The following is a 25,584-nucleotide window of genomic DNA, read 5'->3' on the forward strand; positions in this document are numbered from 1 at the left end:
CTCTGCTCTGACCAGACGTCCCACTGCGCTGGTTTTGGCCAGTGCTGATGGAGGCCGTCTTCATGAGGAGGACAGCCTGTCACCTCTACGTAGCCGGAAGCCTGAGTGGCAGCTCGGAAGGCAGTTTCCAGCAATGCCACACCAGTGAAGAAACTGTCACCTCTCAACGTCATTGCTTTGAAGCTTCACTTCTACATATTTCATGGCCCTGCCCCGTGATCACACATCTGGTTCCTGAACACCGGGGAGAGACCAATATTTTGCACCAAAGCATCGGTAACGTACGTACACTACACAGTTCTTATTTTTGAGAAGTTGCCTTTATAAATCCATTCTTTCTATTTCTTACCAGTTTGTGTTCTTGTTACAAAAGAGGTGAGTGCCAGAACCAAAACCAAAAAGCCAGGATTCCAGGTGCGTGGGAAATCACCACCATAAACTTGGGGACCAACAACACATGTTTTGGAGCTACTGTTTTCTATGTAATAAAATACAACTGAGACATCTACTCAGATCTAAGTCAATAAAACCATCAAAACATCATTTAGTTTCTGAATAAAGAAACAAAATCCAAGAAACACTTCATAGAAAATCACTACTAAAATACAGATTGTCCTGCAAAAAAAATAAAGTGACCTAAACCATCGGTTCATTATTAACTTCGGTTCCATCGGGCATTATAATGTGTCTTTTTCTTTAAGGAGAAGCAGACAAAGTGAGTGTTCTGGACACGCAACTTCACTCCCGTCGATTTAGATGATGTGAACTTGCCCGATTTAAATTAAGTCTGTCCATGGGAAATTTTTCTGAAGCGTTACCTTTCTTTACTTTGTGGACTCACGTGACTATAAAAGTCATTTCAAAAAGAAATTCTCCCTCAATTATTCCCATTCCCCTTTATTATCTAAATTTGAACTATTCACGTAAAGTGCTTTAAAGAAAGAAAGAAAAGTGAGATAAATAAGAGCAGCGGCGCACTGACTCTAAAACCACGGGTTTCCTTTAAATACGAGTTTAAGGCAAAGAGCCCGGATTTCGGTGTGAAGCCTGGCGCAGGACCACGCCACGCTGCGGTGGGCAGTGAGTACGGCCTGGACCCCTGGACGCTGCGGGAAAGTGACCCGCCAGCAAGGGTGCTCAGCGCCTCTCTGCCAGGGGTGCGGGAGGCCCCACAATCCGCCCCGGTAAGAGGCGGGCGGGCCGCGCGAACCCAGGACTCGGACCCCGGGGCAGCGCGCCTTAGGCAGGACCGCGAACCTCCGGGGTAAAGGCGGGCAACGTGAAGCTATTTAGGTTCCCCGCAAACAGTGACAATGGAAACCACTTTCTTAAAACCTTTCCACTTACACCCTACAGTTTAAAAATCCTGCCCTGGGCCCGAGGCTCGGCCCCGACCCAGAACTGCTCTCTGCAGGCGCCCTTGGGTTTCCCTCGCCCGCATGCCCCCCTCGGGGGCCTGAACGCCTACTTCCCCTTGGAGGACCCGCCCAGGAAGGCCCACCTGCCCTCCCACCCCCTTATTATTCTCTCCCCCTAAGTTAAAAAAACACTGCACTCACTAGAGACCTTGAATCTTCATAATAGGGACTGAGGAGTACGTAATACACAATAATTCAAAGCTGCCCCTTGAAAGATGGGTAACGTTCTACTCTAAATGCTGGGATTTTTTCCCGCAGAAAAGTTCCTTAAAGTTTCACTTTCAAAATGTCCGTGATTTTCCTTTCAAAAATCTAAAATACACCTTTAGAGAGAAAAAAAAGGAATGAATGTTCTTAAGCTTTACATCACATAAAAAGAAAGGAGCATGTGAATGTGTATAAGCCACGTGCAACCGAAGGAGCCTCCGCCCCGGGTGAAGGTAACTGAACGGGCAGAGCCGGCGGGCGCCGCAGGGAGAGGGCAGACCCGCGGGAGGCGCGCCCGAAGGGGAGCGGGGACGGGGGGCGGCCGTTACCTCCCAGTGGCTGAACACCAGCTGCGGGCTGGCCAGGCCGCTGGTCCGCTTCCGGATCTCGTCGGCGAAGCCGAAGCTCTCCGCGACGGGCAGCACGGCCCTGATGATGAACATGTCCGTCCCCTCCTTCATCTCTTCCTGCAGCACCCGGCCTTCCCTCTTGGACAGCACGGCGTAGACCCGACCTGCAAAACCGCACGTCTTTTACGTTCAGGGACCCGCTGTTTCTACGTCTACACAAAGACCTGATGACTCGCATGCCCTGTAACAGTCACTGGGTAACTTTGATCCCGAAAACTTTTATTTGCAAAAGCACGGAAGACTCTATCTAAAGTGTTTATTTTAAAAAAGTTAAGCACAATTATAGAAAAATTAGAGACAAAAGATAAAAGTGAAATCACCCTAAATCGCATTAGTCGATCCCCTCAACACAGTGTGCGAAGCAGGAGACTTTTAAAGGGACCTTTCAATACAGTTTCACCATGAGCTGACTGGATATGAAATCCAATGAGGAATATGACTGGTTTTTGTAAATATTAAAATCTTTTGATTGTGAGACATTATTAATGTGATGGTGAGAATGATGGTGATGACAGAGGTTCTCTGGGTCCAGTGAGCAACTGGCACGATATTTTTATACTAAAAACTAAAACCACACATATGTAAACGATTGCTCATACTTTTATACTGGTAGCATCTAAGTGGCTTAAGAGTTTCAGTCCCCTGAAAACTGATAGCACTTGGAACCTTTCAAGTCTGGTAACTTTAAAGATTTGGAGATGAACCTTAAAGACTCTCCTGCCGCTCCACAGGCATTCTGGCAAACGCTTTTGGCTGGCACTCTGTTCCCTCTGCAGGCCCAATTCCGCCTCACACCTGGGGGGCACACTCTCCCCCTCTGCTCGGCTCCTGAGCACCCCGGGGGCTACAAGTCACCTGCGAGCTGGGAGGCTGAACAGACTGCAACGAACAGAGATAAACTGAAATCACAATTGCGAGGCATGTGCTGGGGCTAGAAGATTACTCTCATTAAAGCCTCCTTTTTCACCTACCTCTTAGGAAAATAATTTTGATAATGTAAGCGATCTATGAACTTATCCTTAAAGATGTGCAAAATTGCACTTAATAGAGCACAGGTCTCCTCTGACCACAGTAGGTCATAGGCTCTTCCTTCCTAAGGAACAGGCCAGTGACTTGGTGGGCCTCCCACCCACCTTTGTTTATTTTTAAACTAGGAACTGAGGACACAGAGCAAAACACTGTTTGACTCCCAAACTTCTTCTCTGCTCAGATTTCCCCCTGGTGGTGGTGGTTGGGAAGGACAGAGGGAAACAATCGGCCGCAAACCCCTGGCGTCGGAAAGCCTTAGGAGTGAAAAAAAATCTGGGCCTTCCTCACCTCTAGGTTTTGCTTAAAAACAAATTAAAATCCTGTCACGGAGAAGGCTCCTACGCTTGTCTCTCTGTTTCCTAACTGGAAGCTTCTCAGTTCCCCACTGCGTACGCTCTGTCAGATACCCAGGGCTTCATTAAAACTACTTCCTTGAAATTTCACAGTAGTTTTCATATCTTAAGTGTCTTTTCCTCAGCCTTCATTCCCCATGATTTCTCTGCTTCTGAAGCTACTGGGCAACCCCTTCCCCCCACCCCAGGGCTGCTCTCCCCAGTTATTAGATGTACCCCGAGGCCCCGGCCCTCCGACCATCTTTCTACTGCCCACCTCAACAACAAAGGTGTGATGTCTTCCTAGAGTATTCTTTGAGGCTCCATACTCCTCTCTGAACAAATTCTCCCCTCAGAAAGCCAATTAACGTCTGTGTGGTTTAAACTACTGATTTTATGCCTCTGCCTCATGACACTCCACCAGTAAGCCGGTCCTCTCACTCGACCTCCGATTCCACATTGTAAGTTACAGTGACTGCCAGGACATCTCCGCACAATGTCCAACTCCTGTTACATTCATTGAGTCTGAGATAAATCCATTACCCCCTGCAAAAGGCAGCCCCACTCTCCCAATTCTGAACAGTCATTTCACCATCACTTCTACAAGAAATCTCAACAGTTAAAGAATCACAGAACACTGGGTTAGAAGGGGACCTAAGGGTCACCTCAATCCGCTTGTAGGCTTTCTGAAGTCTCTTCTTCCCAGGGAAATTCCAATTTTGGCACCCTAACTAGTAGACAGATCTTGAGCCCCAGATCAGCTCTCCTGAAGTTTCTAACCATTAGTCCTAGTTTTTACCATGTAAGTTTAGTCCCTCCTCCACAGATCAGCCTGAGCTGCATGAAAATACCACCCAGCCTTCTCTTTTCCAGTATAAACACCCCCAGCCTTTCTGTGATGGACCTTATTTCCTGTTCCATCCTGACAACTGCCTGTATGAACTACTACAATTCACTACATCCCTCTTGGAATGTGGTACCCAGAACGGAATGGCACACTTTAGGTATAGTCTGAAAAGTGCTGAGAAAAGCAGAATAATTATCTTCTCAGCAATCCCTTTTAGGTTATATATTATTTGCCTGAGGTCTGTAGAAGGAAAAAAATTATAATAGCTGATGTGTAAGATACTAATCTTTATTTACTCTGCTGCTCTCATTCTAAGAAAAGTTTTAAGGTGGTTTATGGAAGTAAATACGAAACAACGGAGTGGGGAGGGAGAATGAGTGAATTGGGGCAAACAGGCCACAGGGTGGGGCCAGTGGGGCGGAGCGCTGACAGCCACCGCAGGGCCAGCAGCCATCGTGGTCATGCCAGCAGGCTTGGATCAGTAATTGTAATCAAAACTGAATGGTGATTTGAGCCATTCAACTTTAATCCCACTTAAAACTAAATCCTGAAGCTGGGGCACAGGGATGGATCGCAGAACGAGGCCAACGGCCGCGAGTCTCCCCAGTGCACCTGGCTCTCGTGACGTGCGCACCCAATGCTCAGATGCACTCAGAGACCCTCTAAACCTGCCACTGAGCCATATCAACATGGATTTCTGATCAAGTGGCCTGAGTATTTTGATACTCAACTGCTTGTCCCATCATACGTCAGTCATCTGTTGTTCACTCACTCAAAGAAAATCACTGTAGCCTGATGCACGCAAGGGAAGAGGCATCCATCAGGGAAAACCGGCAACAGAAAGGTCCGCTGATTCAGTTGGTCAGGGCTCGACTTTTAATGCCTGCACTGTGAGCGTCTCAGCCGGTACTCAGGCCCTCCACGGCCCGGCAGTACCTCACTACGGCAGCTCGCGCAGCTGCAGACCCCAGAGTCCATAGCACAGACCCTCTGCGAGCAGCCGAGGCAAAGCTCACGGCCCCCCGTACGTTTGAGGTTCCCACTCTGAGCTCATGGTGTCTGCAACCTATGATACTCTCAGCCCGCTCAACAAATTCTTTTCATCATTTAAAGTCTATTCAAAACCAACCTGCTCCACAAGGTCTTCTGTGACACCCCAAAATCAAAACACTCTCTTCCCCATCTGGACTTAATTGAACCTAATCTTTTGTGGCATTACAGGCTCCTGTATAGACTCTTCTTCCACAATAGGCAGTAAAATTGGTCTACAGCCTCTATAACCTTTATAGCTGGAAGCCTGGCAATTAAAGGTATATTGTTTTTTGGGTTTTTTTTTTCAGAATTTAGGAAAGGAGGCAGTTGTTCACAGCCATGTTTTCTCTGACAACAAACAGGCACCAATGTGAAGTTCCAATTCAGGAATGATGGGAAGTAAATTACTGCATATTTAATTAACAGGATATAATGCAGAGATTAAAATGAAAACAACGAATACTGAGTATCCAAGTGGAAGCATGTTTATAAAATAAACAAATGTAAAAAGCCAAACATTAAGCTGTTTCTACCCTAAGGTTATAGCTGCGCACAATGTACTGTTATGGACAAAGATTGTGAACAAAAATGGAAATGACAGGTTGACTTCCAAGGAGATTTTTGTTTTGTTTTGTGGTTTGTTATTGTTAGTAACACTTGTGGTGTAACTTCAAGTACACACACACACACACACAGAAATTGGCCAGCACTCTGTATTCTTCTAAAAAAGGTCACACTAACTCCTTTTCTCTTGTCACACAACCCGTCTGATAAATCTAGCAGACGTGGTCGACAGGAAGTGATGCACAGCCAAACATGGAATAACGAACGCTGCAGCCACGACGGGCATGGTGGGCTGGCAGCTGGGGTCCAGACGAATTCAGCTGGACATTTGCAGGCAGTGGATGTGGACAAGCCGCCCCCATCCCGGGAGGATATGTCCCCGTGAAGAGTCAGGGCTCTGCTCACAGCTTCGTGCTCTCACAGGACACTCAGCAACTTAAAGATTCAGGCAAGACGATCAAACCAAAGTGGACACAAAGCTGGCAGGATGGTAAGGACTGCGACAGAATCAGGATAACTAGGTAAGGACCCGAATTTCCAAGACGCAAGCCAGCGAGGGTAAACACAGGGTTGCACAGTTGGGGCCAACGAAGCGTCCAGGGCTGCAGAGGTAATGCTGACCAGCAGTTCCCATGGAACCTGCCAGGAGGGGGTCTGCTTACGTCAGCAGTGGCTCAGTGTTTTAGTACAAAGGAAGCCAATTTCAATAGTTGCTGAACTCAAAAGTACTATATCCATCAAAGCCCATTTAATTTCTCATAAAATTTCACTGGAAAACTATTTATTCATTAAATTCAACTGTATCTTACTTTCTGTTTCGCATAATTAAGCTTTGTCACCTTGGCTCAGCTTTCAAAGCAGGAGTCATGCTAGAAAATACAGCTCAATGAAGTTTTGTTGAATTTGAAATGCAGAAACAACCTCAAGGAAGGAGTAAGAAAAGTTTTTTACAAGTAAACAGTGATACTTACTAAGAATATTTCTGATACCTTAAGGCACAAACTTTCTAAGAATGCAAGCATCTACCCTGACCTGGAAACAGGGAAGGATAATTACAACCATCACAGGGTGATCCCAACGGTAATGCCAGCAGAGAAGTGGTTTTTTATGTGTGATGCTCTTGTCAAAGACAAGAACAATGAAGGGCAAGAATGAAAGGAGGTAACAGGTTGCAAGAAACATGAAGAGACACCTTGCTAGTCACACGAAAATTAACAACGCAAACCGATGCTGATGCCCGTTCAAGCCCATTACCACTTCTCATGGGTGAATAGTGACAGCAGAACTGCTCCTTTAGGAAGGTAGGGCTTACAAGGAAAGGTGGTCATAATTCTTGGGATTATTTCCCCATACAAAATGATTTTGAGATGACTGCTTGGCTACGAAATTCCCCATTTTGACACCAGAAATTTTACCCATTTATAGGAGTTCTTGTTTTAACAATCTGGGTAGAAAGAACTAAGTCTTAGAAAGAGACTCAGGAAACTCATGTTGCTGCACAAAAGCCCGAACTTTGCCTTCTTACTGGTCTTGTGCCAGTTCTTGGGGAATGAAGGCAACGGTCCGTAAGGCTGAAATTGCAGGTCTCTGACTAGCCAGGCAGGAAGCGAAGGCTTAGGAACGCAGAGGCCTCATTTTTCTTTCTGGTGGAAGGTGGGTCAGAAAGAAAAAGGAAGCACATGTAAACAGCTGACTGACCTGATAAACCTTGGGTACCAGCCACGAGCTACCATTACCCCCTCAAGAGCAACGCGTGAGCGGGCTTAGGAGATCCTCCGATCTATGCGAGAGGACTTCAAACCAGTCCAGGAAAACCAGAACCAAGTGAGGCCCAGACCAAACCTCGACGGGCCTCTCTGGGAGGCAGTGGCTGTGGCAGCCACTCCGGCCGGGCTCTAGACACGTGTAAGGCCGGCCAGACAGCGGTAGAGCCCGGGTCCTGACCCATCCACACACAGCCAGCTGCCGCTCCACGGGCTCGGGGAGGCCCAGCACTGGGATCTGTACCTGGACAGGAGAGGCAAAGACTGCTTTTGCTCCTGAGAGAGAAGAGGGCAAATAGCTCTGAAGGTCAGGGTGTGCATCTCTTCCTAGAAAGTTCCAGAACAGCCTGAAGGCTGGGTTAAGAGTGCTAGGATGAAGATAAAAGGGAAGGATGTCAAGTGATAGTCTGAGGGACTATCTTAGGGCTGCATGGTTCCATGTAGGGTCCCGGCACTGATTTCCTAATAGAAATGAGAAAATGGACATAGAGAGTTGACCCAATTAAGGAGACTCCACAGTCCACTGGGAATTTCAGTCTAATAAATACCAGCAGCTGATTCTGGCTTCATGTGCTGTGCTGAGAATTTGTCTCCTCAGACAGCAACGGACAAATGCCACTCCGAGAGGGTAATGCGGGGAGTCCAAGGGGGGGGAAAGGTCAGGCACAGACCGTATGGCCCCTGAACCTTAGGAAGGGCCGTTTGAGACACACAAAGGAAAACAAACACAACAAGCTTTGGTATAGCGACCCTGTGATAAGACTCCTTTCGGGAGTGACAAGAGCCTGAAACACCACGAGTGACCCCAGAGGAGGAGGAGGGGTCCTCCCCACACGACATCCGACAGCAGCCCCACAGCGCATCTGCCGGGTCGCGGGAGGCACGCCGCCCGCCTGCCAGCCCCCGTCCTTACGAGCACGGGCACAGCAGGTGGGAGATGGAGTGATCGACGAAGTGTGCAGGAGCGGCATGTCCGGGGCGCAGAAGCCAGAACAAGCTGAGCCTGCCAAACACAAGAGCTAAGGACGACAGAAAGGGTCTTTTCCACTGAAGTACGGATGAGACGTGCCTTCCAGCCACGAGAAGCCGGCGTGCTGCTGACAGTGGACAGCAGGACACAGAGCTCCAGACACCTGTGTCCTCCCGTCCCTCCTCAGTCGGGAGAATGGGGAACAAGCTGCGGCAAAGGAGAACAGGACAGAGATCAAGGAAGTTCAGGGCGCGGAGAAGGCGGTGAGCATGTCGTGCTTGGCCTTCCTAAGTGAGCTGAAGTGTCCAGGACCAGAATTCTCACGGTCCTAAAGAAACTGCCCTTTGGGGAACTATGGATAGCAGGGTAGCTGCCAAACTTCAAGTAAAAGGTAAATAATAAATGAACTTGTTGCGAATAAAAACACTGGATTCCATAAACTACAGACTAGAAAGCCATAGCTCACTTCCTGCAGAATTTTAAGAAAATACTATGAAGATTTGCACATATTTATTCAAGTAGGAGGTAACAAGCCTTTGGAGGGGTAGGGGCTTTCTGTCCATCTGTACGTATTTGTTCTGCTAATACGGTTAAGTTGATAATTAGGGGAATACTGCAGGTATAAAGGTCTCTTAATTACATCAAAACATTCGATTCACTGCTCGTTTTCATTTCTCACAGAAGACAAGGACACATGAAGAAAATGAAAAAGGAATCAATGTGTTAAGACTGAGGTGTTTGCACTTTTTTCTTGACATCAAAAAAAAAACCTTCCTTTACTATTGTTTTAGTGTTTATGTGAATCATTACCTTCTTTTTTTTAAATGAAGAAACTATGTCTCATTTTGAAGTACTATCTGTCAAAAGCCAAAACAGCTACCAAGTGCCAGGGCTCCGTCCTCCTGGGGATCCTAAAGGACCTTCCCCTGAAGGTCAGGAGCAGGCTTTGCTAGACCCGTTAGCAGTGATAGGGCCCCAGATTATTTTCTTCTTCAAAAGGGACCCAGAATTCACAGAAACCCTTTCGTGTCAGGAGTGCAAGAGTGTCGCCTCGCTCTTTGATCTTTTCAGAATGACTCTGCCACGAGGACTGATGTGGTCGCTCACTGGGGAAAACAATGTGGCCCAGGTTTGCATGGCAACATGTACGGGCAGTTAAAACTCACTGACCAAACCTCAATACAGAAAAGGCTTTCTACTTATTGCAAAAGAAAAGATCTTTAGTAGTCAAGTTTCCTCCCCCATCAGAGTTTTAATACTTAAGGCGTCTGGCTTTCAGAGAGAGATCTTAGCTCCTTAGTATATCAGATGATGATGATGTAGCTCTGCAAAAAAGCCAGTACATGAGTGCAGGTGTTATGTACTGTGCTGGGCGCACAGGCACGTAAGGTCTGGCCTAGGGGGCTTTCCCGCTGTTTGGGGCATTTTCCCGGCCTTTCCTTACCGAGAACGTCGCTGGTGGCCATGATGTCACATGTGTACATAGCCGCCATGAGACGCTGAGGCTTCACCTGCAGTGCGTGGCGACACGCTTCCTTCATGGTGGCGATCAGCTGCCCCGACAAGGGGCCGTAGCAGTCGGCGAGGGCAGCGTCTCCCTTCTGGGGAGCCCTCCCCTCCCCGGGCTCAGAGCGGCCGTCTTGTAGCTCCTGGATCCCAGCTCTACCAGAACAGGCCTCCGCGTCCTCCTGGCCCTCTTTCACCAGATCACCTTGTTCTTGACGCCGTTCCTCACCTGCTCCTTGTTCCTCCAGTTTACTTAGGTCCCACCTCTCCAGAACGAAGCAGACACCCATGAGGGGCTCCTCACACATAGGGCCGGCGAGGGCTGCGAGCTGGAAGCCACTCACCACGCTATTGCCCAAGTCCCGGTATCTACTGGCTTCTGCTGAAGCTTTGCCGGGTAGGCCTGTCCACACGGGGTTCTGAGAATCCTCACTTTTATTCACTAGTATGTTCGGCCCACATTTTCTTGGGCCAAATGACCAGATTTGGTCCACAGTGTTCCTCCATTTTCTCCCTGTGAGGTGTTGTTCTAGTTTTCCTTTGAATTCCCCAATTTTCTCTTGCATCTTGTGGTGAAACATCTGAGTATTTTTGCCCTCATTCAAGGAGGATGTGAACTGCTCCATGGCCCGAATCAAATCACTATTTTCTTCCAGAAGCTGAGTGACTTCTTCAGGAAGGGGCACAGCTCGGACGCTGAGCGTGGCGAGCTTATTGGGAGTTGTCATGGTGACGAGCCCGTCAGAGTCAACTTGGACCCCTTCGGGAATTTTGCTTTGATCTTCTTTTGTTTGGTGTATAACAGCAACTTTTTGTTGTTTGCCTATTTCTTCATTGACCATGTCAACTTTCGGGGGTTTTGTGATTGTTTCTCTGAATGGAATAATGGGTTCAGAAACACTGATTTCCATCTTAGCAAACCTACGGGCAAATTCACGAGAAAGAGCAAAGGTTACAGTCAAAACAGCATCAAAACTCCCATGCAGAAATACACTTTATGACCGTGGCAGATCGGGCCTTTACATTGTGTCAACTTAAACCGCTTTCACGTCCGATTAAAAAGACTGCCTCCAATGGGAATGCACCTTCAGGGAGTTCTCTGCATGTGTTAGAACTTCACTGCTTGGACTACTCTCAAAAAGAAGAAAAAACAAAACACCTGTTTAGATAATGTTTAGAGTGGAAAAATAAATATATTAATATAAGGATTGGACATATGAATTCTTAAAATAATATTTAAGAATCTGGAAAAGAAGAGCTCAATGACTATAACTCTATAACAGACAAAGACTCCTGTAACTCTGAGCCATCAGCCAACCCTGACAGTGTATGTGGCTCTGATAACGGGACCCGCGGCGCGGCCGGCGCGGCCTGGGAGTCTGTCTAGAGCAGCGCCTTCCTCGGGAACTTTCTGCAGTGCTGGTCACGTTCTCCTCCTGCTCTCGATTACTGAGCATCTGAAATGTGGTCAGCAGAACTGGGGAAATAATTTTTTAATTCTATTCAACATGTAGCTCCTGAGCATTTGAAACGTGCCTAGTGTGACTGAGGAACTGAGCTTTTGATTTTATTTAACTTTAAAATAGCCACACATGGCTAGTGGATACTATATTGGACAGCACAGGTCCTGAATCTCAGTCGGACACCAAGTTCAGGAAGCCCTTTTCACATGCTATCAAGTTTAATTTCATGTTGCATTTTCTTCCAAATGAGTTGTATTTACAGACGGTGGATTGTGGAGACTGGCATGGATGGATTCTGATGATGAAACAGCACAATCTCTGTCTCTTATTTTCTGTCTACCTCACTCCCAGGTAATGTTTGAATCTGGGTCTGGTCTGTGCCTGCTACTGTCAATGCGGGTGGTGGGGGGGCGCGCACGTGCGTGCGTGTGTGTGTGTGTTTGTACATGTATACAGTATATGAAATTCTGGGATCCTGGTATAAGCATTACCTTCAGCAATGTTATTAAATAAGGGAACTAGATGTTAAAAGTAAAAGTTTCTGAAATGCTTACATTTGATACTAGATTTGCTTCTGCGTCTACATCCCATAGGTGTGGGTAGGCATTTGGTGTATCTGATTTTGTAATTTTTGATGATCCAAAAATCCAATAAATGGATGGTTTTCTAAAAATAACGTTACCAAAATTCATTTTAGGATGTAGAAACTGAATGTGTGGAAGAAAATAAAAACGCTGTAGGAAAAAAAAGTGTTCCCAAGAAAGGTTTTAGTTTTGTCAGGTGTTTTCACTTCCAAGGATTAGCTTCTTTCATTCAATGCTTTATATATATTGCTGCAGATATACAAGTTAGATGTCTACCTGACCTTGTATTAATTTAAAATTACTTTGACACCTAAAGCCTAACAAAGACAGCATAATAGATAAAAGTGTAGTTCAATCTTACCTAAGAATTCAGATAAACCTAAGACAACAATGGAAAAAAATCAGATATGTATTTTTAAACTAATCACTCACTATGTTCAAGGCACTCTGCTAAGTGTTTAACATGTATGCCTTCTTCAGTAGGTATATTATTATACTCATTTTGAATCCTCATTTTGTAGATAAGAAAGATTAAATAAATTCTTCAAAGTCATCTGGATAGTAAGTGGAGAAGCGAGGATTCAAATCTAGATCTGACCTCAGAATCCATACTCTATAATCTGCTTCATGCTATACTGAAAAATAAAATTAAACAGTATATTAAAAAAATACTTCACACTAAGTCATTTTCCTCATAGGTTATAAAATTGATTTGTATTTGGAGATCTATTAAAATAATACATCACATAAAAATGCCAAACTAATCGATATCACTATTTTAAAAAATACTAAGTTGCTGTCCAGGAACATCTAATATCCATTGCTGGTCTTAAAAAAAGAATAACACCTAGAAATCTTGGGAATAGGCAAATATGTTTTAAATTATCACTATTCAGAGAAAATACATTCATGTATTTAGAACACTGAAGATCAACTTCACAGCTACGCAAACTGAGAGTGGATGTGTTTGTGCCGTCGTCCTCGAATCACATGGTTAAAGGGCTGTGAGCCTCGCTGGTCTGAAGAAGTCTCCTGGAGTCGTTACTTATCAACAGTGCAAGCCACTCCCCACCATGAAGTGGAGGTACATGTGTGGTCGTCACACCTGCAAAGCCCCTTGGGGCAAAGGTCCTTTAAATCCTGGCTGTGCAGAGTCTGTCCTGACTTCAGAAAGAGCACGGTCAGCCCGGACTACCAGGCAATTTCCTGGGGCTTCCAGACCTGTCTGATCATTACTCCCTTGAGATTGGGACGCTAAGAACTGACAGTTCCTCTGGCCTGGAGATACCACATAATCTCCTTACCTCCCGTGCCTGTACATAATGCACTCTGAAAAATGTACGTGAGAGTGGAAAAAGAAGCGTATATACTAGAGGGCAGGTTCTATCCCATGAGAGCTAAAAGAACTTTAGAATATTACGCATGTTCTTAACAATTTAAGGAGATTCCCTTCTGCTTCTCGTTTGCTAAGAGTTTTGATCATGTGTGAATGTTGAATTTTACCAAATGCTTTTTTCCTTTTTCCATTGGGATGATTTCTTTCCTTTTTTCTATTAATCTGGTTTCTATTAATATTGGTTGATATTTTTAAAGTTATTCCAACTTTAAATTCCTTTGATAGAGGACTATCACATTTTCTGTTTCTTCTGGGGTCATACTTTTCTAGGAGTTTGTCTATTTCCTTTCAAATTTATTGGTATAAAACCATGCATAATGTTCTCTTCCACTTCCTGGCCCAGATCAAGGTGCACAGCACCCAATTCATCACGGGGCTCTCGACTCCTCCGGGTACTGGGGCACTTGAAGACGCTATGACCTTCTGTCTGCACCAGCTGACTCAGGGCTCCAGAACAGCACAGAGCTTGAAACCCTGCCCGACCGGTCTGCCCACCATCGTCTCCCACCCTGGGTCTAGCTGACTTCCCTGCCACTGACCATGAAAGTGGAGCAGGGGGACTGCCCACCCCCACCCCCCGCGTGGGCTCCAGGCCACTTCTCTGAGCCCTGCCAGACAGCATGGAGCCCTGAGCTCGAGCCTGAGGTTACCTCTCCCCTCACCAGGACCCAGGGCAAAGGGAACTGTTCTTGCTTTGTTTTTCAGGAGGTGCCATTACTTTTAGAAATTGGAATTTTTTGGAAAAGCAGTGAATAATAAGCACTTCAGAATTTATAAAGTGCATCATTAAAGCAGTATGTATTTTTGAAAAGCAAATGCTGTAGCTTTTATTATCCTCATTCAATGTAAGTCTAAGGTATTTCTAGGTATTTAGATATGGATAGTTTCTAAAAAGGTTTACACAGAATGGTTTCCAAATAACACAGTAGTATTATTAAAATATTTATGAAGATATTTTAATGCCCTGCTAAGGGCATGTTTCTAGAAAACCAATTTCTCTATCATGTAGATTTTTTCTTCTGAGATTAAAAGTACTCCTAATTAAAATGATGAGATTATGACAAAAATGAGATAAAAACAAAAAAAGACTAAACAAAGATACAAATAAGTAATTCAACTAAAATCAGTTTTAGGTTTACAGGAAGAAAATTACTGAAATATAATTCTAAGTACCAAAAAGCATTATTTTAGAAGGGAGTTAATGGCCTGAGAAATCTAAGGTTATTTAAATATTTAACATGGATTTTAATTTGGTAGCAAAGAGCGTGAAAAGCGAGAACATAATTTAGTTCAAAGATCCCCCCCAAAATAATAAAATGCTTCAATGGTTCCAATATTTTAAAAACCCTTTGAGAATTATTGTTTTAAAATACATCACACATTCTGAGATATCCAAGCAGCGGTATTGTCTAACCAACATTAGAACCTTCAGAAACTCCAAGCAAATGGTAACAAACGTGGAAAAACGCAAGGTGTACACTCCAACTTTGTACTAATTCTGGCTATAAACACACGTGAAGGAGGAAGAGGCCACGGGGCCACTGTGAACTGGGGAGCGGGGATGTGAGCACCCGGGCCAGCAGCCACTGCCTGTCGCCCCGCTGGTGGGTGGTAGTGGCTGCCTACACTGCTACCACCCCCGACTTAATCCTTGGTACAAGGATTAAACGAGACAAGCAGTGTCTAACAAAGAGACTGGCATTTAATATCTACTGGCATTTAATATCTAGTATACGACTATACTGATTTATAATTATTTCATTATGACTACTATAGTCAGAATATTTAGAAAGAAAAGAAAGGCCATTATGGGGCAATTTATCAAGGAAATAATCCAAATGGCTAATAAACACATAAAAGAGGTTTCAGTATCATTAGTAAGCACAGAAAAGGTCTATCTGTAATTCATAAACACCTCTTATATGTCTTGCAGATTGGTGAAATTTAAAAAAAAATTATAATGTGCAGGGATGACAAAAGTTTGGCAGAAGAAACACTTCCAGATACTTTTTGCTAGTTACGGTGTAGACGGGAACATCTCTCCTAAGGATAATACAGATCGTAAGCCTAGAACGAACAGCACAGCGCCACCTCTGAGCCACGACACCGCTCCCGGCGGTTCTTCTAGGCTAAGTCACTAGAGCTGGGACTCAGGTACCTGTATCTGAACACGCACAGGACTAGGGGTTTACGAATCCAAATGTAATGGTGTTTATCTCTGCACAGTAACTGAATGATTCTTTCTGTTCTTCTGTGTTGTCCTAATTGCTATAATAAATATACATTATCTTAGGAATAAAGAGGAAAAATGTTATTTACAAGAAGTGATTTGGGATTCCTATTTTATGACAGGTACATACCGTAATAAATATAAAATTTTCCTGAAGGCTTAGATTGTAGAGGCCATATCAATAAGGAAAGAAGCTTGTTGGAATTACAGCCTAAGTTTACAAAATATGATTCTGTCTCTTTGCCCTGATATGCTGCTTGTGTACATGTGTAGGTATACTTTAAGTAAAATACAGACATATGAAAATACTTTGACTCAAGCTAAAAATGGAAAGTTATTCAAGTACAGAAGTGAATGTTTTTTGTCAATTATAGAAATTAAATCTATAAACCAATACAGTAGCTGTTCATGTCTGAGCTGAGGGCATTTCATTTTTCTCCAAAAATAAACCTCAGTCTAAGTTCAGCTGATTCAGGAAACTAAGACATCTCCTGATTGTGGCACCATCGTTTCCCCACCTCCATCACCCCCTGACCTTTCTTTCAAGTCATCCAGGCATCGCTGAAGGTGGACTTCCCCCGCCGTGACTAAGACGTGCTCTCCCGTCTCCTGGATTAGAATCTGGACACAGGGGTCAGCTTGGTTTAACAGCTTCATTCCTTTGACAAGCTGCGGCATTTCACCTAGATTAACAAAATGAAACACTGATTAAATGCAATACAAGGAAAAATACAATGAAATAGATTCTTAAATAAAGGTTTGTTTTTCTTCCAAATAACACAGAGATGTGAAGAAAATTACCTCCTAGTAATTTATTTGTACAGGTGATAACGAACATGAAACGCTTGCAAGCTTGTCTCAGAGCTGATCTATGCCACTCACTAAACAGAAACCACCATCATTACACCTGAGACCCCACCTAAATCTTACTACAAAGGCATATATTATATGCCTAGAAAAGCAGCCGAACGGTTCCCAAATAGTGCCTATAAAATCACCAACCAGCACAAGAAGCATTTAACATGATGTTCAACTCAAGAAACTGCAGCAGAGCTTCACACTGAAACTTGTGGAGCAGACGGACGGATGGACTGTGGGTCTGAGAGTAAACCTGCCCTCGGGTCAGCCTGTGAGACCCTGCGCCCTGACCCCGGGGGACCTCTATGTTCGCCTCTGCTTGGGTATTTCACTGGGAATTACTTTTTCCCTGCAGGTATCGGGAGCTGAGGGGACGGATGGGGCTTCTGATCCCCATCTCAGTTTTGGCTGTTTTTTCACCCTTTCCATATACTCAGCCACTACTACTCAGCCAAGGCAGGTTAGAGGGAGTCTCTGTTAGAACTTTGGTACAGACCTTGGCCTTGAAGGCATTTTTAAGATTTTTATGTGGTCTTATTTGACTTCTACCTCTGAAGGAGCAATTCCTGCAAACTTGGTTTTCAATATGCCAAACGACTAAAGCCACAAGAACTTTCTGCAACCAGAGGTTTTCAGTGTTACAAAGTGGGTTATACGTATTTATTCCATATCTATTTATTTTTGAAATCAGGCTTTTCTAATGATAACTAACACTTCATACTGCCTAATAATGTACCAGACAAGCAAGCACCTGTCACACACGGGTAGGACAAGGAGTTCTCATTGTGTACACAAGGGCTCACGCACAGCAACGCGGAGCTACAGAGCTTGTTGGGATCACAGAGCCACTGGCTCTGAGCCTGTGGGCAGCCGGCCCCAGAGGCCCTGCTCCCTGATGGACGCTGACCCTCTGGAGCTAGGCCAGCAGGAGCCACGAAGGGGATGCCGGGGCCCGGTGTGCACAGGTGGACACACGTCCTCATTCCTTCCTTTTCAGCACACTATAGTTCTCCTCCGCCTGATCCAGGGCAGTTACAAATATCACCCACTGCTTACTAACAGCCCTCACAGCACCTGAGATGTGGTCTAAAAGGATTCGTGCAAGAAGACCACTGATAATACGAGTGACACAAGTACAAGGGAACCATAAACAGTAAATAAAAAAGATTTTCCTCAGCTCTTCATCAGCCAAATTATAAAGACAACAGACGTCACCACTATGAGAACCTAGCAAATTCTTTAAAAAAAGGCATGCAGACTTAAGCTTGTCTCTTCACCATAAAGGTGACAGTTTAATAAGCAAAAAAGAAAGCTTTTCAAATAAAATTTGAAATATGAAGACATTTTGATATTAGATGTTTGCGGTTGTTTACAATGATCATTTTGTTGCCAGTAACAACATAAACACTTCATCTATAAAACCTGTTAAAAATTTGGAAGCTAGTTTTCCTAACCTGTTTAAAAATATTCCAAATGACTAGTTCACTCAAGATATAAAAATTGACATCAAATTTTAATTATGTAAGAAAACTGAGATCAGAAAAAAACTACATTTCATCAAAACTTCTGTGTAGCTGGTAAACGGGATGTAAAATGGATATTACAGTCTAGTGAAGGCAGCCAATGGTGCACCTCTTCCGTTTGGACTATATAATTTTGTTGGGGTGCCTTTTCCAGACAACATACATTAATTAAAATCAGGTGTTGCAGCAAACAGAACTCAGAAGCAGACCTCTGAATAGCCATTATAATAAGATGTTAAGATTTTCAAAAATAATGAAGCATTGTTTGGTAGCCACCCTCCCAGATGGCCCCAGCCATCCTTGCCCGATACCCACCCCTGGGCAGCAGCCCCCACAGGGAAGCAGGGCCTGAGCGACTGACAGGAGGCTGCAGGTCCCCAAGGCCTGAGACTACCAGGGCTGGATCGCGAAAGGCACTGCCGTATCTGCCCCCGTGGCCAGAAGCTGGCCAGCATGCTACGCTGCCAGATGCTCAGACACAGGCGAAGGTCCCTGTGGGGAGGAAGCCGGGTCGCCAGCCAGCACCAACCTGAGAGCGCATGTGAATGAACCCCTGTGTGTCCGGTTAAACCTTCAAATGGCGGCAGCCCGCAGGCCAGAGATGCAGCCGTCCAGGTACCTGCTCTAGGGCCCCGGGGATCCTCAGTGCTTAAGGTGTGTTCAGAACTTGAGGCAGAGATGGGCCCTCAAAGGCCCCCGCCCTGTGGAGAGGTGCTAGGGAAACGAGGCCACTGTGCGTCTCAAGAGAAAACCACCAGTTCACCCGTTTGGTCTCTGGTTGCCGCACAGCGCAGTCTGGAGAGTTCGCTGAAAGCCACGAAGCACTGGGAACAGCAAAGTTACAGGAGTGAGGGGCTGGCCACGGTCACGGGAAGGAAAGTAAAAGAGTCACCAGACTGGCCAGGCAAGCGGTGTAAACCAACAACTAAGAGGGGACCATCATGCGGCCTGGCGTCTGCGGGCGCCGCCCAGCCGGGGAGAAGCGGCAGGACGTGCTTCCTCAGCAGACAAGTGCTCAGAGTCTGGACAAGAGAGCAAACCTGGAGGAAGAGGCGGATGCATTCTGATGGAAGGCCTGGGGCCAAGGTTCTAAGAACAGCCGCACAAACCCGAGCTTTGCTGAGGCACCACCTGGGCCGGGGTTGTGGGGGATCAGAGAGGACACGCCTGTGCTGTAAAGAACACAGTCTCCCTGGAGAGTGAAGCTGCCTAAACACGCTAGGCTCCTACGACAGAGGCTGGATCCCCCTCGAAGAGCTGCCAGTCTGTATGGCTGGAAAGATTACTTCTATTTTATATCTGCGTGGACATTCACAGTATAGTGCCGAATGAACTACGAGGAGCCAAGCATTAAATGCATGCATTCAAAAAGCACGATGAGCATCACACGCTTTAAACGCAGTCATCTTACTTGGGTGTTTCGGTTCCACAGCGACCCTCACTATCGGAGTGGCTTCGAAGTTGAGTGGTATGAATGGCGGGCAGGACGGCAAACTGCACAGCGTCGCAGACTTCAGCACAAAGTCTTGAAGGCCCCCTATTCCTGCAGGGAGAAAAGATCTGTGGGGTCAGTAAAGGATGAATTCTGAATCTACTTGAGAAAAGTAGCATCAGACCAGTGCATAAGTCACACAGGAAAAATCCTTAAAACTATAACAAGGAATGAGGCCGACCTGCGCTGGGCTTGGTACCTCTGGATGCTATTTAACTTAATAATGTTAAATACAGAAATTCTGCTAGTTTTTGTTTTCCAAATGTACAAATCATGTTACATCAAACTGGGCTAATACATCCCTGCTTTGACTACAGAAATACTCATGTCCAGATACGTATGTCTGAAAATACTAATTATTTCTACTTACAACTCTTTGTTTTCAAAATATAGCGATTTGATGAGTCTCTACTGAAATAATCTCTTGCTGAATGTACTTGCATGTGGGAAAAGGGAATTTAGAGACTTAAAATCTGATGTGGCTATGGAGTACTGACAGGAAGCCACCCCTCAACACCCAGATTTCAGTCACACACTCAGATTTCAGAAGAGAATGTCGGGCCCCACTTCCTTCCCTGTCCGCCCCCATGTCAGGCTCCTGGCTCAGGGTGCACGAAACCCCAAAGGGTGCACACTTGTCTGGGTAGATGGGAACAGACAGAATGCCCCAGAGAGAGATGAAGGGGCGCGCCATGCCTCCGGTCAGAATCTCCCACAAGGGCCGTTTCTGTGCTGCTGGCGTAAGGTAGACGGAGGAGGGCATGGGAGGGGAGGGTACCTGACAGGAAGGGGACAGAGGAGAAAGGGACAGGGGTATTTAATCGGCATCTCCTTGTACATTCTGGGCTTAGAAACAACTAAGGAAAAGAACAAAGGAAACAACTTTGCTGCCTTCATTTGACGAGAGGATGAAAAGGAACCGTGGTGATGGGGTGTCTACAACTGCAGGCAGCCCAGTGGGGGCACCGAGGCAGAGGCCGAGACGTGAACCGGGTAGGAGGCCCGCAGGGCTGAGACCCCCTCTGCCATCCCGCCCGCCTGCCACTGGAGTTCACCGCCTCACTGCAGCAGGCGCGGCTCTACTGGCAAGGAGGAGCCTGTGTCCCCCCTCGAGCATCCACGGCCGTGTCCCAAAGGCCTACAGAAAACGCGCTGCTTCCACTGTGACCAGCTCCCTTGGATTCTGAAGGCATTTGTCAGATTCTTCAGACCCTCTTCTGCCTCACGCTAAATATCATTGGCTCCAGGAACCACTCGGCTCATCCGGGGATTTCTAAGACCTTTTGTGCACAAGAGACCCTTTTTAGACTGAAGTTTCCCGGGCACTGACCTCAGTGCCTGGGACTCAGCTGTACTTACCTGGTCAAGGTCTACACCGCTGACTGCCACACCTGCCGGCCCAGCACACGGCGGTCTGCACCCGGCCACAGCTTCTCAGAGCTTTCCCCACTGCTCCCACGGTGCAGCCAAGCCAGGTGCGCCAGCTGCCACCAGTCCACCAGAAATTGCAAATTCTCCCGGGGCCGGGAGGCCAAGAGAACCCCACGGCGGACATTCCCTCTCAAACCTCACCCACCCTGCCTCTGCCCCTGACGGGCATGCATTTCCTTCCTGCACGCAGGGCACGTGGCTTCAGCGAGAAGGGGAGCACTGGCCTCCTCTGCGTCACCAGGGCCGCAGGCTGCAGACGGTCGCTGTGTTTTGGAAACTGTCTCTCTGAACTTCTGTGGTTTACCTCTTGCTGTTACAATTACCGAATCTATTCTTGATATTTTGAAATGCCCAGATTTGTGAGCATGATTATAATTCCCCTAAAAGCAGGAGAAAATCAATACCACAGTATTGCGACCTCCACTACATGTCACCATTTTACCTCTTTTTAAATACAATTTTGAAACCAAGGTATAGGACCATTAGAGTTACTTGGATGAATCACAATTAAATGACTCAAAAATCATGTTGCAAATTTCTTGATGTACTATAATTATTAAGCGTACAACTTGATACTCATACAAAACATCACTTAAAACAAGCTTTTTGTTTTAAAAATATTAAGTACAATTTTGAAAAAGAGCAGTATACCCATAACCATGATCACCCCATTCTAATACTGTCACTATTTTTATTTTGATAATAGTTTCCTTTTTCCCTCCTCCAAAATTGATGCTAAAATGTCCATATAATTTTTTATCCTCTCATTTTGATTGCTTTAGTCACAATTATAACAATTACAGAGGAATAATGCCTTCACATGAAGCACATTTGTTAAAAGCATTTTTCAAATCTGGGATTAGGGGATGAGGGACATATTCCCTCAGGGAAATCACTTCTGAATTTCTGGGGAAGGAGAAGTGAGAGTTCAGGGGAAAAAAATCCAAAATTAGTATGGCATTGATTTGTTTTAAAGACTAAAGAGGTTGCAAGTTTTAAAAGATGTTTATCAACATAGGGCATATGATTAAAATAAAAGCAAGAGAGAGAGAAAACAGACTGAGAATACAAGAACATGGAGCGGGAGCAATTTATTATATGCTTCTTTTTATACAAACACCAGAAACTTGTCAGACTGAAGAGAAATGACCCACGTTGTCTCTGGTCTTAACTCTTCTCTGTGTAACAAGTAAAACTAGGTCATACAGGTGCCCAGCTCATGCCGGGTGCAGGCAATGTGCCCAGGTGAGCGACGAGCCCTTCCTCTGCGTGGACAGGCCCCGGCCAGGCTGCAGGCCACGTCCCTACAGTTCCTCCTAATCAAAACCAGCATTTTGCAAGCAACGTCAAGCCAAAATCTTTCCCAGGCTCTCTCTAATGTTCACCTTTCAAAAGTATTCCAGGAACAAACAACATTAAGAAGCATATTTTCCATCTCATCTTTCACTTTTTGAAATGAGAATATTGTGTGGGGCCTGGGAGATGGACTGGCCCTGTGTTGACGACCTTTGTTGTTCCTAACAACTCCCTGCTGCACTGGTCGAATAGACGTGGGCTGAGTCCCCTGGTGGCGGGAGGGTGGTGAAATCATTTCTGAGCCCTGACCCTGCCTCCTGGGGTGTGCCTGCCCGCAGTCTGGCCAACATCAGTACCTTCAGGAAAGTTTGTGTTCGGAAAGTACATTTTCACTGGGTGTAAAAACACTGGGATTAAACAAAGCTTTGTGGGAAGACATGTTTATGTTCTAGATCACAGTTTTTCAAGCCAACTTTACCACTGCCGCTCCACGAGCCCTCGGCCTGCTTAGCCAGAGTTCGGGGACTCCCGGTGGCCTCCGCTCTGCAGGACCGACCGCACAGCCCCAGGCTCCCGACAGCAGTGGAGACGCCAGGACGCAGCCCCGTCAGGATAAGCAGTTTCAAGGTGCGGGACCCCCGGGTGTTCTAGGTCCTTCCGCCTCTGGACGCCGCGCGGCCACACCCGCTGCCATCAGTGCTCTTACTCTACATCTGTCAAAAAACTCGGGTCCTGTTTCCTTCCAGCCAATGACAAGGGGCATCAGGGTCATCACACATGCTGTAACTCCTGGCGCGGACACAGGCAGGCACATAAGTGTGAAGCAGGCCTTTTCCGAGCCTGGGTGGCCGGTCCCTTTGAAGCAGAGCATTGCTTAGTGAAGGTGTTCAGAGGATGGGTCCAGTTTGCCCAGGATGCTAAGCAAGGCCCTTAACTCAGCTGCCGTTCACTCCTTAGGGTTTTGGCGGGTGGGGAAATCTTGCCACAGCGACATCACCATGGCAGAAACCTTTTCCTTATCACAGGGACAGGTGGGGCCCATAACCAGATAATAATAGATCCTGAGCTACTTCAAGGGAGATCTGGGGCCCCTTTCTCAGAAGAGAGATTTCTGAGAAAAAGTAATACCTGAAGAATCCAAGTTTTGTTCACAAATGTGTAGGCTTGCTATCTTTGTCTGTACTTGAGGAGAGCTAGAAACTCGCCCCTTGGTGTCCTGAACCAGGTAACAGAGTTATAAGTGGGTGTCACTATGGGGCATGCATTTATATCCCCCAAGGCAGGATCTTCAAGGAGCAGACCGCCTCACTCAGCAGGAACAGGCTGGCCCGACAGAGCCTGGCTCTCTGCACGGGGACCGCAGTCACGCAGGTCTCGGGTGAGCGCTGTGGAAGGGGCCCAGCGTGGGCCCGGGAGCAGGGCAGAGCACCTGGTGGGCACTGTGCCTCGGTGCCCACAGGAGAGCAATCAGTGTGGAGCCTTCTGACTGTCTCTCAGGGTGTCACCCCATGGCCAAAAGGATCTAGAGAGGCTAGCCCAGGAGAAAGGACAATTAATTACTTAAAATATTTTAAAATAATGTTCTGCATCAGAACAGAAACAAATGTGAAGGGTGGGTAAGAACGATGTACCAGTGGGGAAGGGAACCCCAGGCCAGGACACAGTGTATACAAAGTCCTGGAATGTTCTGGGAACCTAGAGTCACTCAGAATCCCTACGGCCTACAGGACAAACGAGGGGCTGGCCAAAGTGAGGCTCCAGGTAACAGAGACACATTTTCAAGGGCCCGGAACACCAAACCAAGTGTAGACCTCACACCGCAGGCCGGGAGGGAGGGACGGGATGAATCAGAGGCCTGAGCAGAGCGTCGGGGCTGGGTTATTGTAGGAGTTGGGGGTGAGGGGGTGAGGGGGTGCGAGGCCACAACACGGAGACTTGGAAAACCGAGATGATTACTGGTTCAAAGCATTTCTCTGCTCTTCTTTTAGGGTCGTAACTTCTTCCTGTCATTTGTAGTAGTTCTTCCTGTAATCAACATTTTAACTCCTAACCATATTTCTTCCTCTGGACTATAGTTACCCTGTTGATTTTGTGTCTGCTTTTTTTCCCCTCTAGTACCTTTCTGAGCCGTTCTCTTTGGTGTCTAAGCATAAAAGCTTAGAAATTCATGCTTTCAAAGAACTGATAAACATTATTCAATTCTTGGTTAGTGTTTCAATTATTTTGTTTTAAGGGCAGAGGTACAAATAGGCACTTGTTTCTTCAACCAGCAAGTGAACATGAGCATAGTTCTGTCCTCAGCACTTAAAATCTGAAGGCAGATAAAGGCAGGCCACCAGGCTATTACAATCTAGAAGGATAAATGCTGCAATGGGAAAAGTACAGGCTTGTTTATGTGACAAGAGAAACTCAAAGGCTACTTCCTAGAGAATGTGACATACAGGAACATGTAGAGAACTAGGCAAATATTGTAGGGCACAGTGCTGTGGTGGGAAAACGGCACCACAGGAGACTCACAGGAGAAGCCAAAGGCATTCCAGGGCTGCACCAGCAGCATGACCAGGACTGAAAGGGCATTTCATCCCATCCATTCCACATCTCTGGGCTCTTGCAACCACCTTCCGTTCCTTTATTTTATCAACATGCATTCTCGTTATATTTGATTTGAAATCAGAGGAACTTGAATTTATTACAGTTCTAACCTCTGCCAGCTATCTAATGCCTCCCAAGTTTTAGTTTGTACGTATATAACATGAAAACAATGCCCGTGGTACTTTGACAGGTAATGTGAGTGCTGAGTAAGACAAGCAAGATGCTAGGGTCCTGGGCGCACAGTAAGTGCTCAGAGAAGGGAGGAGGTGGCAGTGGTGGCTACAGTGGCTGGCGCGGTTGTTGTTTTAATAGACTTGTTGGTCACCTTAGAGGTTTTGTTGGTGTACGGCAGGAACTGCAGATTAATTTTTTATACATACACTATTAAATAGTTAACTGCAACAATATAACAGCTTCTCCATGCGGCACACGTTCATATTCACAATCAGACCCATTTATGTGCTTTGCTAAGTCTGTATTCAGTCAGTGCACATGGTTTTAAGTGATGTTTCTTCAAGATGTGCATCCCAATTGAAATGATTAAATAAGTGGGGAAACATACAAAGTTTAGCATGTAAAAAGCATAAAACATCTAGTGTAATTTAAAACAACGCAGGACATTTGTCTTAAGAGGAGAAAAA

General features: G+C 45.9%; 1 protein-coding gene across 6 annotated transcripts in view; it reads right to left on the bottom strand.

Annotated features, from left to right (window-relative positions):
- EFL1 (elongation factor like GTPase 1) overlaps positions 1-25,584 on the bottom strand; it is a 103,516-nt gene that overhangs the window by 15,199 nt on the left and 62,733 nt on the right. For all 6 annotated transcript variants that reach the window (XR_012127162.1, XM_073227136.1, XM_073227135.1 and 3 more), the window contains 4 exons: positions 19,544-19,675; positions 16,287-16,434; positions 10,017-10,999; positions 1,955-2,139 (listed from right to left, as the gene is read on the bottom strand). Coding sequence is in view for 5 of the 6 variants with exons in the window: in XM_073227136.1 (XP_073083237.1) it covers positions 1,955-2,139; positions 10,017-10,999; positions 16,287-16,434; positions 19,544-19,675 (1,448 nt within the window). In the remaining variant the exon portion in view is untranslated. The remainder of the gene's footprint in view (positions 1-1,954; positions 2,140-10,016; positions 11,000-16,286; positions 16,435-19,543; positions 19,676-25,584) is intronic.

Source organism: Manis javanica, chromosome 18 (assembly GCF_040802235.1).
Source record: "Manis javanica isolate MJ-LG chromosome 18, MJ_LKY, whole genome shotgun sequence".
Classification (NCBI taxonomy): Eukaryota; Metazoa; Chordata; class Mammalia; order Pholidota; family Manidae; genus Manis; species Manis javanica.